Source organism: Hyperolius riggenbachi, chromosome 5, assembly GCF_040937935.1.
Source record: "Hyperolius riggenbachi isolate aHypRig1 chromosome 5, aHypRig1.pri, whole genome shotgun sequence".
Classification (NCBI taxonomy): Eukaryota; Metazoa; Chordata; class Amphibia; order Anura; family Hyperoliidae; genus Hyperolius; species Hyperolius riggenbachi.
In genome coordinates this window covers 54,670,294-54,684,815 of record NC_090650.1, presented here as the reverse complement: position 1 = coordinate 54,684,815, position 14,522 = coordinate 54,670,294, and the positions used below count along the sequence as shown (strand labels likewise).

General features: G+C 45.5%; 1 protein-coding gene across 1 annotated transcript in view; it reads right to left on the bottom strand.

The window, feature by feature from the left end:
• The window catches only part of MAP3K8 (mitogen-activated protein kinase kinase kinase 8), a 41,100-nt gene that overhangs the window by 21,744 nt on the left and 4,834 nt on the right, over window positions 1-14,522 (bottom strand). The window contains exon 2 of the mRNA XM_068235715.1: window positions 4,887-5,245. Within this exon, the coding sequence (XP_068091816.1) occupies window positions 4,887-5,245 (359 nt within the window). The remainder of the gene's footprint in view (window positions 1-4,886; window positions 5,246-14,522) is intronic.

The following is a 14,522-nucleotide window of genomic DNA, read 5'->3' as shown; positions in this document are numbered from 1 at the left end:
TTGAGCTTTGGGGGTCCCAGCACTAGAACAGGAAGGTGACGGGAGATGGAGCAAGCCTCTGGAGTACCCAAATTGGGCACATTTTTCCCCCTTCAGGTACACTTTAATACAACATCCGTTGAATTCAAAAAGAAATGGGAGGATAATTTTGAGGCCTGCGCAAAGGTGTGCCTAACCCTTATGAGCGAGTTGGATCAGGAAGAGCTTAAGAATATTGAAAAAGAAATTGTTAAGGTCACTGATTCCCTTTGCCTTTGTAGTGATGATCCTTTATATGAGAAACGGAATGGTGAACTTAACAATCACATCAAGAGGTTCAATCAAGAATTAGTAGTCAAAAGGGATCAGAAGATCCTAAGGGACAGACTTGCATATAAATTGGGAACTGCTTATAGGTGGGGATTCAAACGGACACAGTCTGGGAAGCCCCGTCCGCCAAGAAAAGGAGAGCCACCTCCCTCATCTAGTGCGGGGGAGGAGTCTGAGGGGTCGGTGACTAGTGCCAGCTCTGCGAGTTTGGTGTCGCTGAGCTCTGCATCCACTCAGGGCCAGTCTAGGACTTATGATACACGTTCTAGAACAGGTAGTGGTGCACCTGTAAAAGATAAAACTACTAAACGTAATAATATTAGGAAAAAGGCGGCAACAGATACATTATGCGCAGACGAGTCCCATATGATGGGCGCTGGGGAGGGGCGGGTGGATGGCGAACGGGGGGCCCAGGCCTCTGCGCCGTCGTCCTCCTCTGGCAGTTTTTTAGAGTGACGCAATTGGGGCCCGGGGCCGGGGCCTCTTCTGATGACCCCTGTTCATCTGATTTGCAGGTAATAAATCTTACAGGAGAATCAATTCCCGAAATCATGATAAGTGTCCTAGCACGTGGCTTGGGGTTTTGCCCCACCCACAGTATGGACACATTTGAAATAATCAAAGATTTACATCTTTTTGGTAGAAAGATCCTGTTACAGTCGTTGCATGCACAGTCGGATGCGGGTCGATCTAGATGTAGGCCAGTACCGGTCCCTGGCCCCATATCCGATGCAGATTATCAGGCATTACGTGATCTATGTGATCTGTACGAAGAATCTGGTTTTGAGCTGCCGGGGGGGGGGGCGATTATGTGGAGGGGGGTACATGTGCCCCCCATGCGGAGGTCGGGGCTCCCCTAAGTGCTGCCCGCCCCCCCTCCCCTGTGCCACATGTGGATGTCGGCCACTTCTGCGGTAGATCCCGCAAGTATCCTCCCCTTTCTCTCAATTCCAATCTACAGACCTTTGTGGTGTCTGTGGAGAGGGAATTTATGCAATTACGAACACACACACGTTCTATGAATCTGACAGTGGAGGAGTTTCAGGCTATTGAGGATTTGAAAAAACAGGATAACTGGATCATTAAACCGTCGGATAAAGGTGGCAATGTTGTGGTCATGTCTAAATTGGCCTATAGGGATATGTGTATGCAGATTTTGTCACAACACAATTGTTACAGACGGGTCCCGGCGTCAAGGGTGACACGATGCCGGGGGGAACTATACGCCATACTGGATGAGGCATTGCAGAACAGTGTCATATCTGGCGAAGTCTATGATTTCATGAAGGTATTGCACCCAGTAACACCAACCTTTTATGCGCTTCCTAAGGTGCATAAGAGGTTGGTCGCACCACCGGGACGTCCAATAGTCTCGGGGTGCGGTTCTCTCACTGAGAAAATTAGTGTATATATTGATAAACATCTACAGCCCCATGTGCAGGCCCTACCCTCTTATGTTAGGGACACTTCCCACTTTTTAAGGATGATTGATGGCCTGTGTGTTCCTCCTGGCACCTGGCTTGTCACCCTCGATGTCGAGGCATTATACTCAAGTATTCCACATGCATTAGGTCTTTCAGCGGTAGGCACTTTTCTGAGCGAGTTAGGCCTGGAATTTGCTATACACAACAGGTTTCTGTTGACACTTTTACAGTTTTTGCTGACCAATAACATTTTTATATTTGATGGTGACCACTACCTCCAGGTGCAGGGTGCAGCGATGGGGACGACTTGTGCCCCATCTTACGCTAACCTGTACCTGGGGGAGTGGGAACGTGAGTTGTTTGCAGATGATGGTCTCTCTGTGTACCTGTGCCGGATTCTGGTCTGGCACAGGTACATAGATGACATCTTCATGCTGTGGACTGGCACCCTCACAGAGTTGACTGAATTTGTTGGGCAGATAAATACTAACTGCCGGAATTTGAAATTTACCATGAATCACCATCATTGTATGATCCCGTTTCTGGATCTTCAAGTGATGTGTGACACTTCAGGCCAAATAAGTACCCGTCTATATAGGAAAGACACCTCCACTAATGCATTGTTACAGGCAGATAGCTGTCATCCACAGCATACAATCAGAGGTATCCCTACGGGCCAATATTTGAGAGTCCGTCGTAACTGCAGTACTCAAGAATCCTTTGTACATGAAGCAAATGAATTGCGCACTCGTTTCCAGGTGCGGGGATATGAGGATTCAATACTAAAAAAGGCTTACGGCAGAGCCCTTAACAGCGACCGCGGTAAACTGTTGAATCCCAATAGGGTGACTACCTCCTCCAAGCGTCAGACGAGATTTTGTACCCAATACTGTGTGGAACATAGTGAGATCAAACACATTTTGGACAAATACTGGTACATTTTGGTTAATGATTCGCGGTTGTCTTTGTTTGTTCCACCAAGACCCAACATTACATTTAGGAGAGCGCCCTCTTTGAGAGACACCCTAGTTAGGGGTCACTTTGAGGGACTAGGTACCCCTAGACCACATTGTCGAGTCTCGGGGACTTACACCTGTGGTGGGTGTACATATTGCAGGTTTATGTTTGTGGGTGCGTCTGTCTTGCTCCCCGACGGGAGGCAGTGGAGTCTTTCACACTATGTCAATTGTGCAACGAAGTTTGTTGTCTATCTGCTCACGTGCCCCTGTGGGGCATTTTATGTTGGCAAAACAACTCGTGAGCTCAGAGAACGTGTCTCTGAACATGTTAAGAGTATCAGAAGTGTGAGCTCCGCTGCTCCGGTCGGGGTCCACTTCAGACAGCACCACAATGGTGATCCCAGTGGACTTAGATTCATTGGTCTAGACCGCATTCATGCATCAATTAGGGGTGGGAACCCAGATAGATTGCTACTTCAGAAGGAATGTCGTTGGATCTTCACTCTGAAAGCTACCTCCCCTCCAGGCCTGAATGAGATGGAGGGTTTTGCTGCTTTTTTGCCGGTTTGATTTATTATTTCTTTTTTTACTTTTTATTATTTTTTCTATAGACCTTTTATTTTCTGCTCTCCTGTGTGCTTAGGGTGTTTTTCTTGTTTCCGCTGGGGCCCCGGTGCCTCCTGCTGCCCCATGCCCATGACTGCAGCCTTGTAGGATTTGATAAGTATTTATCTATGACAAGTATGTTTATAATAGGGTCCTGCCTCTGTTGGTGCAGGTCAGATTTTATTCACTAGATTTAGTGTTATAGCCTAGTTTAATGAAGGGTATAGTTAAATTGATAGGTATAATTCATTTTGTATAGGAATATAATTAGGTACCGTGCTGGTGCTTGGGATGACCCCCGTCCGGCCCGCCCCCTCGCTCGGTTCTGATGTCCGCCTTCTTCGCTCTCTCTCGTGGCGTTTTGGTCGCCTGGGAGCTGCGGGGTTGTGCGGGCGTCATTGGCGGCTGCGCGCGCCTCCCCTCTCTCTTCCCTGGCCTGCCGGATTGGTGTGGGCGGGGTTGGAGTGTGTGGGGTGGGGGCACGTGCGTCCGCTGGCCAGCGATGGGGCTGGTGGGCGGGGCTTGCCACTTGCACCATGATTGGATGGATGAAGAGATGAAAGGGCACTGCTGATGATGAACGGTGAGCCACGCCTCCTGAGGAAACGAGCAGACGCTCGTGAAACATGTCGAGGCTGCGTGTGGCGTCACCGTGTGTCTGCTGGGATGCCTGACCACTCCTGCTGCGGCAACGGACACAGCACTCCTGACCACTAGCACGTTCCTCGGATTTGGGATCTTTTATGAGGACTCCTCATCTCGCCTTTACCCATGCATGGATTAGCCTTACCAGACATCTGAGGGCCTTGGGGTGAGCACTTCTGTACAAATCATCTATGCTCAATGTGATGATGCTGACATAACCGCTATTGCTGCTGCACCCATTTCTGGATTTATATTTGCTACATCAGAGGCATTCGCATGAATGGCTATCCTGCTTGCATACATGTGCTTTTCGTTTTTGCTGGACTAAAACTGCCCTTGCTATAGGCTTGTCTGCTTATCCTGCTGTTGCTGACTGAGATGCATGCTTTTTTGAAGCCCTTTGGGACATTGAGGCAATAGCAGTGAATTGCTCTATGCTCTACATACATCCATTGGAGCTCATATATGCAAGGACGCAGCCCGCTTAGCTCTTATTTCACCTGGATCCTTCATGGACAGTTGTGTACTATATGAGCCAAGTTCTTTTCTTCTGGATTCACTAACTGTGCAGGTTATATAAAACGGGGGCGGAGATCCCCTTGCTGAGATGATAATCTTTGTTCTACAGTCTAGTGGTGCTGTCTGATCAAGGCCTTGACAATTTGCTGTATGCTTGGTGTATGCTGCTTGAGTGAGTGAGTGGGGCTTTGGTCTACAGGGGTGCTGGGGATGTGTGCTGCTGGGTAGGTGGTTGGGTATATATCTCAGGCTATTTTAATGATTTTTTCTATTAATAAAATTTCTACAGTTTTTCATAAATACTGTCTCTTTTGAGGTTTATTGGTATGTACCATCCACAACACATTTAACCTTCCTAATTAGTCTTGTTGCACTTTAATACAACAGAAAGCCAATAAGAGAGAATGGCGGCGTGAAGCCTTACCTTGTTCAGTATGATGCCGCACTCCTGCTGCAGGCATTGGTGCAAATGTTTTGTGGCGTCCGAAAGCTGATTGGCGAACCTGAGCAACTCAGTAATAGTCCCGTATTTGACGGATGTCAGCAGAGAGGTTTCCTGTCCGCTCAGGAACAGCGAGTCCGTCCTCTCCTCATAGTACGTCTCCTGACACACGGTCACCTCGCTCTTCCCCTCGCTGCATCCTTCCCCCTCTCGATAGAGGTTCTCCATGATCGTCACCACATCAGATATGTTCAAGAAGGGGAGCAGCAGCTCCATCTCCTCCTTCTGGTCACTGCTGGAGCTCATATAATCCATGACGGCGCTGCTTTCCAGAGCAACACCTGAAAAAGAAGATCAGATTGGCATTAATCGGTTATTGTTTAGTTGCAGATGGACTATTCAGCTGAAAGCACAGATAACGAAGGACATTCTGGTGTGGCCCCGTGTTTTGGGGGAGTGTGAACAGCACTACAGTAAAGTCATGCCATGCATCACAGTAGTCATGACACAGTCATCACAGTAGCTATGACTTATAGGGCCCGTTTCCACTATTGCGGTGCGGAATCGCCGCATTTCACCGCTGATGAAATCGCATGCGATTCCGCATGCGGATTTTGCCACGATTTCGCATAGGCAGGGTATATGCGATTTTAACCATGTCACTGCCTGTTTCAATTTACATTACTTTCAATGCGAAATCGCACGCGAAATCGCGGGAAAAAAGGCATGCAAAAAACGCATGCATTTCCCTATTAAATACATTGGGCTTGATTCACAAAGCGGTGCTAACCTACTTAGCACGTCTAAAGTCTTTAGACGCGCTAACCAGGGTGCTAAGTAGGTTAGCACCGGATTTCTCAATCAGATCGCGCGCTAACTTTGCGCGCGCAAAGTTTTACGCGCGCAAAGTTTTATGCGCGCTAAGTCCCATAGACTTTAATGGGCACTTCGCGCGGAGCGCCCTGCGCGCTGTGCAGTACGCGCATAAAGTTTTACGCGCATAAAGTTTTGCGCGCGTAAAGTTTTATGCGCGAAAAGCTTGTTTAGACGTGCTAAGGGGGTTTTCACAGGCGTGCTAACAGCACCGCTTTGTGAATCAGGCCCATTGTCTGCGATTCGCCTGCATTCCACACGCAGGCGAATTCTGCAGGGTCTACCATGCAGAAAAATCCTGCACACAAAAACGCAAATGAAAACTGACAAGTGGAAACAGTCCCATCCACTTGTATTGCCTATGTGAATCTGCATGCGTTGTCTGCATGCGGATTCGCGCTAGTGGAAACGGGCCCTTAGGCCCCTTTTACACTTGCAGGTTAAATCTGCATTGCCCTTTGCTGCCACAAGGGGCCACATTGCGTTCCCTTGTGGTGCGCTGAAGCATCTGACCCAACGCAAGGGCTGCAGAGCATTGCAGAAAGCACGGAGCTTAACGCACAGAGCTTGCTGTAATACAAGTCAATGCACATAGTGTAAACAACGGACTGATGGGAATCCCAGTGGTGTACTCCTTATGCTGGGAATACACGTTTCGTTTTTGCCTTCGTTTAAACCTTCGTTTCGATTGTGCCTTTTGTCCTTTTCGATCCCGAAATAATCGACCGTACGGTTAATATCACCACCCACGGTTTCGTTTTTTTTTTTCGATTCTGATGGTTTAGTTTTTCCAATGATCGAAGGCTGCAAAGAAACGAAACGTAGTACAGGGACGGACGGCATAAATGAATATATAATCGATCTGAACAGCCATCAAGCCTACCAATGGCTCGATTAGATGGATAAAGAGAGATAATATCAAACATGTTCGATCACTAGTCGTTCGTTTTTGGGGTCTATTAATCGAAACTATAATGAGATTATGACTATTTTCACATACGTTTTCAACACTCGATTCGTTTACCGAACGAATCGAAGGCTAAAACGAAGGCAAAAACAAAACGTGTATTCCCAGCATTATTAGAGTTTTAACAACATTATTACCTAAAGTGCAGTATAGTAAAGCAACCACAAGATGTCACTGTCTGTAAAATGATGTGAAGATCTCCATGGTATTGTGATTTCCTGTCTTCACTCTGTGTTCCTCTCTCTCTAAGGGCTCTTTCACACCAGAGCCCTTTTCTGCGTTGTAACGGAAAAGGCAGTTCTTTGCGTTAACCAAGGTAAAATGAAAGTCCATAGACTTTCATTTTACCTTTCACACCCGACGCTGCTTTTCGGTACGTTGCGGTTCCGACGCACCCGGGAGCGTCGATCCGTCGAGAACCGGCGTTTTCTGTCGGGTTCAATTAAAGGGGAACTGAAGTAAGAGGTATAAGGAGGCTGCCATATTTATTTCCTTTTAATCAATACCAGTTGCCTGGCAGCCCTGCTGATCCTCTGCCTCTAATACTATTAGCCATAGCCCCTGAACAAGCATGCAGCAGATCAGGTGTTTCAGACTTTAAAGTCAGATACTACTGCAAAGAAATAGACCAGCAGGGCTGCCAGGCAACTGGTATTGATTAAAGGAAATAAATATGGCAGCCTCCATATACCTCTTACTTCAGTTCCCCTTTAATAGCTACCGCCACTGATTGCGTCTGCACCGCAGATACCCGACGACACGCCGCAGGCTATCAATCTGGTTGGTCTGGCTATCGTTGTCTGGTGTGAAAGGAGCCTCAGCAAACTGCATTAACTGTTGGTATATGTTTTATCTCTGCATGTTTTTCTTCAGTAAAGAGTTCTAACTTGTTATACTGGGTGCCTATCTGCATGTACAGAGCACTCTGCTCCATCACTTCTTGCCCATCAGGGAGTACATCACTGAGCAGGGGGCGGCACTATGCATATGACCCTATCATCACACTCTGCTGCCAGGTCATACGTCACTATAACGCATAAGAAATAAGCGTAAAACACATTTTAAAGGAGCTTTTGCACTTTATAGTAAACCTGTGAGTACTGTTCTCAAAATCGATCCCTTTCTTGAACAGAAGTAGATCAGACATGCTGGAAATGATTGATCAAGCTGTCGATCTGATGGGAATATTGTATGGTGTGTATCAGCCATTAAAGAAAGCCTGTCTGGGTTCTAGGATCAGATTGAGCGAGTCCAAGCCAAAAAACAAAGAACAAACATGTAGCTTCAGCACTAGATAGGTGTATGAAGGGCTTAGCATTAAAGGCTCTTCTAAGAAAACAAGAGACCACCGGCTGACCCACATTTCTGTGAACACGTCGCTCAGCTTCGAATAAGTGTGACAACAACAAAAAAAAGGAGTCACGGAAAGCCTTATATATCCAAGAAGATGAAGTCCTTATTCAGCAACATTTTCACCCCTCCGGTTATCTGAGTAGGTAATAGCCCTGCAACAAAACTTTTATTTTGCAATCATTTTTTCAGCTTGCATGTTTTTTGTGCGCACTAAACAACCATTCCATGGTATTCTGAATGGAGACCGATGGGAATGACAGATCCTCTCACCGGTCACTGTGTTAGTTCAGGTGTTTAAAATAAGTGACAGGAACTCCCGCTCTGCCCATATGATGCTTCCTGCAACAAGATGCGAGTTTGTAGACCGTCGGTACGCCAGAAAACCATAGCTGGCAGGAAAAGCACAATTTCTAAAAATAACATATCTGCACGATATTTGTTAAAGGACAACTGAAGCAAGAAGGATATGGAGGCTGCCATATTTATTTCCTTTTAAGCAATACCAGTTACCCGGCTTTCCTGCTGATCCTCTGCCTCTAATACATGTAGCCATAGCCCCTGAACAAGCATGCAGCAGATCAAGTGTTTCTGACATTACTGTCAGATCTGACAACATTAGCTGCATGCTTGTTTCTAGTGTGATTCAGACACTACTGCATCCAAATAGATCATGCAAAGTAAAGAAACAAAGCACTGGCACCAAAATGCAGCAGGGAGGATGCAAACCACAAATGGTCTTACCGGCAGCGTACTCCACAAAACGTTCAACTTGCAGTCCAAAAAAGATGAAAGAATATGGGCATCAGCTGCGTAAAAACCCTTTATTGTGGTTGGGTAGACACAGTGGTTAGAGCAGTGGGGGGAAAACAAAGATGTCTGACAGCTGTTTCGCAGAGATTAACTCTGCTTCTTCTGGAACTCTGAAGAAGCAGAGTTAATCTCTGCGAAACAGCTGTCAGACATCTTTGTTTTCCCCCCACTGCTGTAACCACTGTGTCTACCCGACCACAATAAAGGGTTTTTACGCAGCTGATGCCCATCTTCTTTCATCTTTTTTGGACTGCATCCAAATAGATCAGCAGGGTTGCCAAGCAACTGGTATAGTTTAAAAGGAAATTAGTATGGCAGCCTCCATGTACCTCTCATTACAGTTGTTCTTTAATCTTTCCTGTACTTATAAAAGGCTAGGCTGGATCTGTAATTTGCCTTAATGGATGGCTCATAAATTCTACTACTTCTCTGTCCGGCCCTGAAGTGGAACAACAATGACACGCAGCTCCTCTAGAGTCACCCAAAGTTAGTTTCCTCCCCGAACAAAGCAGAAGTTGTGGCAGAGATGGCTGCAGGGGCTTTACAGGAACACGGCTCCCCAGAGTGTCTCACTTTTTCTGCACTTGTGATGGGGAGGAAGTGGTTATAAAAAAACACGAAAATAAGGGGTATAACCGGACATATCTCCAAACACAACAGCTGAAACAGCGAGAACTCAGGGCAGGTGGGCTAAAGCCTGTCAGTGGGGAACGCTAGAACTTGTCGTTTCTCACTAACTGCAAGAAAGCATAAAAGGTTATCTAAATAAAACTGGCAATAAATGGAGATTATACATCTGGAACTAAACACATTAAAGCCTTAAAGTGGACCTGAACTCTTGCACAGGACACAAGGAAAACAACAGAAATGCATCCTGTATGTATTTAGAGTTTATCCTGTGTCATCCCCCCTCATTTGCGTCTAATCACTAATTGTAATTTGATCTCCCCCTGTGTCACATGACAGCCTGTGGCAGATAAGCCCGTTTGAAAGTACAGGCTGTAAACAATATGTCTGTTTCCATGAATCAGATGCAGATGTATTTTAGAACTGACAAGATTAGCGACATGCTTGTTTCTGGTGTTATTCAGACACTACTGCAGCCAAATAGATCAGCAGGGCTGCCAGGCGACTGGTATTGTTTAAAAATAAATAAATATGGCAGCCACCATATCCCTCTCACTTCAGTTGTCCTTTCAGTTCACCCTCTCAGCAATTGTTGTGAATGATTAGTAAAGATGAATGGGGTCTAGTAAATTATTCACATTTTCAAATTTGATGTCCCAGAAAAAATAACTCTGTAAAGGTCAATCACTTGACCCAGAAATCCGGGCAGAAAGTACGGAGCTGCCAGGAGTTCAAGAGTTGCTTTCCCAACACAGAGCCATCACATGACTCTACCCACCTCCTTCCCCCCTCCTCCTGCTAGAAAACATCTCTTTGTGGTCAGCATTGCAGCCACAATTCTGCAGAGTTCCACACTGCTCATAGCATAGCAAGTCATTTATTCAGAAACTCCAGACCAAACCTACTGACTACAATGCACGACTGCAGCTGGTATTCCAAAAATGTTCTGAGAATTACTTTCAGTATCCCTTTACTGAACACACATTTCACAAGTGAGCCAGAAAGGGGGAAGTGTAACTTCTGAGCACAGAAATGTCAACATTCAGGTGAAACTGCTTGTGGGAACAGTCAGGACTTTCTGTACATCCAATTATGAGCCATTTATGTATAAATCTACAGCACAGGTCACACAGCCAGACCCGGGATGGAGACAGCAGATAAGCAGACTACAGCACAGTAGCAATAAGGTGCTTGCATGGAAAGTAAGGCAAGTCACTGCATGCACTGGCAAGGACTGGGATCTGCACTGAGTAACACAGGCATATGGGTTTAATTAAAGCAGTGAAGAATATTTGTTTGTTCTTTTAAAATACCTTTTCTAGTCTGTATAAGGCCTGGTTCACATTAGCGTTCCCTGTCCGGATTCGCCTGATCGGATCCGGACCGTATACTGTAGAAACGGAACGTACGTTCCGCATAGCAATGCAAAGTCTATGCGGACGTTCACATGCGTACGTTCCGTACAGAACAGAGCCGGATCGGATCCGGACTCTGGACACTTTTCCAACATGCGCTATTTTTCGGGTCCGGATCATCCGGCCCACGCACCCGGACCGGAGCCTGACTGCACCATCAGGATATAGAAACCTATGGGGAACGGAAAGCACAGAACACACTGGATACAAACACCTGAAGTTCTACCCCACTTCCTATGCGTATTCTAGCGGCCATTCCGAATGGGGACACATGGGCCCAGCATTTCTGGAGTGGAGCAGCAGCGACTAACGTGCTGGAGCTGTTTGGCAGTATGTCGGAGGTGGAGGTGAGGCCTAAACAGCGGAGGAACCTGATTCTACAGGTGCACCAGATGCACCTTCTGCTGACCCCAACAATTTTAATAGTAATTTCGCTATTTTTCCCACACGGATCCGGATGGCAGCCTGATGCATGCCTGATGCAAACGGACCAGATCCGGTCCTGATCCGATCCGTTTGCATGCCAAAACGTAAGTGTGAACTAAGGCTTTGAGAGCAGAAAAAAAAAGGAATACTATACTTCCCTTGTCCTACAGACTCCCTCCCATTCAGTGTGCAGTACCAGTAACACACTCCACATATGATGAGGGGGAGACAGGCTAATCTCTCTAAATACATACAGGGTGCATTTCTCTCTGTTTTCCTTCTGTCCTGTGCAAGAGTTCAGGTCCACTTTAACCCCAATGCAGGAAAAATGCAGCTTGCACTAAGCTTGTGCCTTGGGCCTTGCTTTTCCCAAAAGAGTTTGTTGTATGAGCCAATAGTTCAGCAGGATGACCAGGAAACCAGCATTTTACAGGGGTAATAAAATCAGCCACTTCCTTATTGCTCTAGCAAACAGATTTACTTTAAAGTTATAGGACACAATTATATTGAAACAGTATTAAAAATGTGTCCGTTTTTTTTGTTTTGTTTTAATCTTATTTTTAGATCTGAGGGGTAAAGGCAAGCCTTTATAGTTCAAACAAATCAATGCAGATATGCAAAGCTTCTGACAAACCAATAGCCTTTCAAGTAATCAGAACTGGAGATGAAAGGAAAAGGACTCTGATTGGCAGTGCTGGGTGGCTGAAGTTTGCTTGTTACTGTTGCATGTTTCAGTCTTGTGACTTTGTCATCTCAGCAACAAGAGAAATACAACTGGGCCAAAGGTCAAGAGGGAAAGTCCCATTGTCATGGGGAAAGCTGGCCTTTCATCCCATCCCTTCTCCAGTATTCACAGAAAATACATTCTACTGTACTTTACATCAAAAACAAGACTTTAGGGAATAAGTGTACTCACAGAGGTGCCACTCATCCTCTGACTACTCTCTGATCAACATGGAAGTTCTAACATACCATTAAACTCCTAATTCTTAAAAGGACCACTCCAACGAGTAAAAGTAAGCAACCGACAGGTTTTGGACTAGTCCATCTCCTCATGTTGTTTTCTTTGTTTTCGAAAACAATTTTTAGAGGCTGCCATACTAATTTCTTTTTAGTAATACCAGTTGCCTGGCTATCCCGCTGATCCTCTTATACTTTCAGCCATAGGCCCTGAACAAGCATGCAACAGATCAGGTGTTTCTGACATTATTGTCAGTTCTGACAAGATTAGCTGCATGCTTGTCCCTGGTGTTATTCAGACACTACTGCCGCCTAATAGATCAGCAGGGCTGCCGTGCGACTGGTATTATTTAAAAGTAAATAAATATGGCAGCCTCCATATTCATTTACTATGTTGTCCTACTAGGTTTACATATGTTGTCCTCTAAAAAGGCAAATTACATTGAGTGCTGCTTTGTAGGAGAGCTTTTCGGTCTCTTTTAGTCCCCTATACTTTCCTAGTGGTTCTGAGTCACCCTGAGCTGCTTTCGAACTCTGTTGTACTGGTCCAAGCACTATCTGATAGAGCCATATCAATCCCTGCCAAGCACTGATGAGGAACAACAGTCCGAAACAGGCTGTCTGCATGTTGGGTTGATGTAGCTCTGTAAAATGTATTAGTTATAGGCTTGCTATATACCAGCGGTTCTGGATGTAAGCCTGTCTTCAGGGGTATAAAGAGATCATTTGCATATTCATCAGAGGTGCATTGTGGGTAACCACAGTTGCTCCCATAAAGTGGACCTGAACTCTTGCACAGGACAGAAGGAAAAACACAGACAAATGCACCCTGTATGTATTTAGAGTGTAGCCTGTATAAATTTCCTCTCATCTGTGACTAATCACAAGTGTAATTTGTAAACACAGGATGTTAACCCTATGGGTTTGACTCACAAAACGGTGCTAACCGTTAGCACACTGTGAAAAGCGCGGAAATGTGCTAAAACATGTGAAAAGCCATGCTAACAGTTAGCACCGTTTTGTGAATCAAGCCCCTATGTCTGCTTCCATGAAAGCAGGAAGTAGACACAATGCAGAATTATTGCAGGATTTTTATCAGCTGTAACAAAGAAATGTTTTATTCTTTAAAAAGGTTATTGTGCTGTTGTGTATCTTTTAGAGCAGAGAGGAAGTTCTAAGTTCAGGTCCACTTTAATTACCACCTTCTGTTTTTAAGAAGGCAAAATTACACTCCTGAACTACTCCTGATAGAAAACATGCATCAAGGAATTCATGGGAATGATCCCAAAGCTGGAAGACTCCTATCTAATGACACAGCATGACTGGAATGCAGCTCTCAGACTGTCAGCATTGACCATTTACCGGACAAGAGCTGAAACTCCATGCAGGCTGAGTGATTCTATGAGTTCTGAGCCAAGGAATGCCAGAAATGTAGCCTTTGTCCATTTATAGCCATCAGGAGACTGTTTGCTGTTCCACCTTGCAGCTACCAGGAACTGGGCTTCAGAGCTTATCTGTTTTTACATTACTAGAGCTCAGCTATTTATACAAAGTTCCATAATTACTACCGGAGAGTTTCCATCTGCCAAGAAGCGACAAGAGAGTTTGTGAGGTTTCCCGGGTAACCGACCTCTCCAGAGGTACCAGCCTGGCCCTCTGTGGTTATATACAAGGGATCTCCTACAAGCATATAGACAAGCAGTACGCTCATTATACAATTCTCTCCTATACATTCGGAGTCTGTGCCGTTTTCCCAACTTTAAAGAGGAACTTTAACCCAGGATTGAACTTCATTCCAATCAGCATGCTGATACCCCCTTTCCCACAAGAAATCTTTATCTTTTCTCAAATAGAACATCAGGGAAGTCTGTACGGCTGTTATTGTGGTGAAACCCCTCCCACAGTGTGATGTCATGATCATGGTCCTGACACTTTCCTGTCTGTGATCCTCGTTGCATTGTGGGAAATAACTGTCAAGCAAGCATTATCTCCCACTATACCATAGCTCCCAACTGTCCCTCTTTTGGAGGGACAGTCCCACTTTGGGAGCCCTGTCCCTCTTTCCTCCTCATTTGTTCCTCTTTCAGGACTTTGTCCCTCTTTCTATGTAAATATATATATTTCTCTACTAAAAATGTGTTTGACTGACTCTAAACTTTATTCCCATCCTTTAAATTGATATATTAC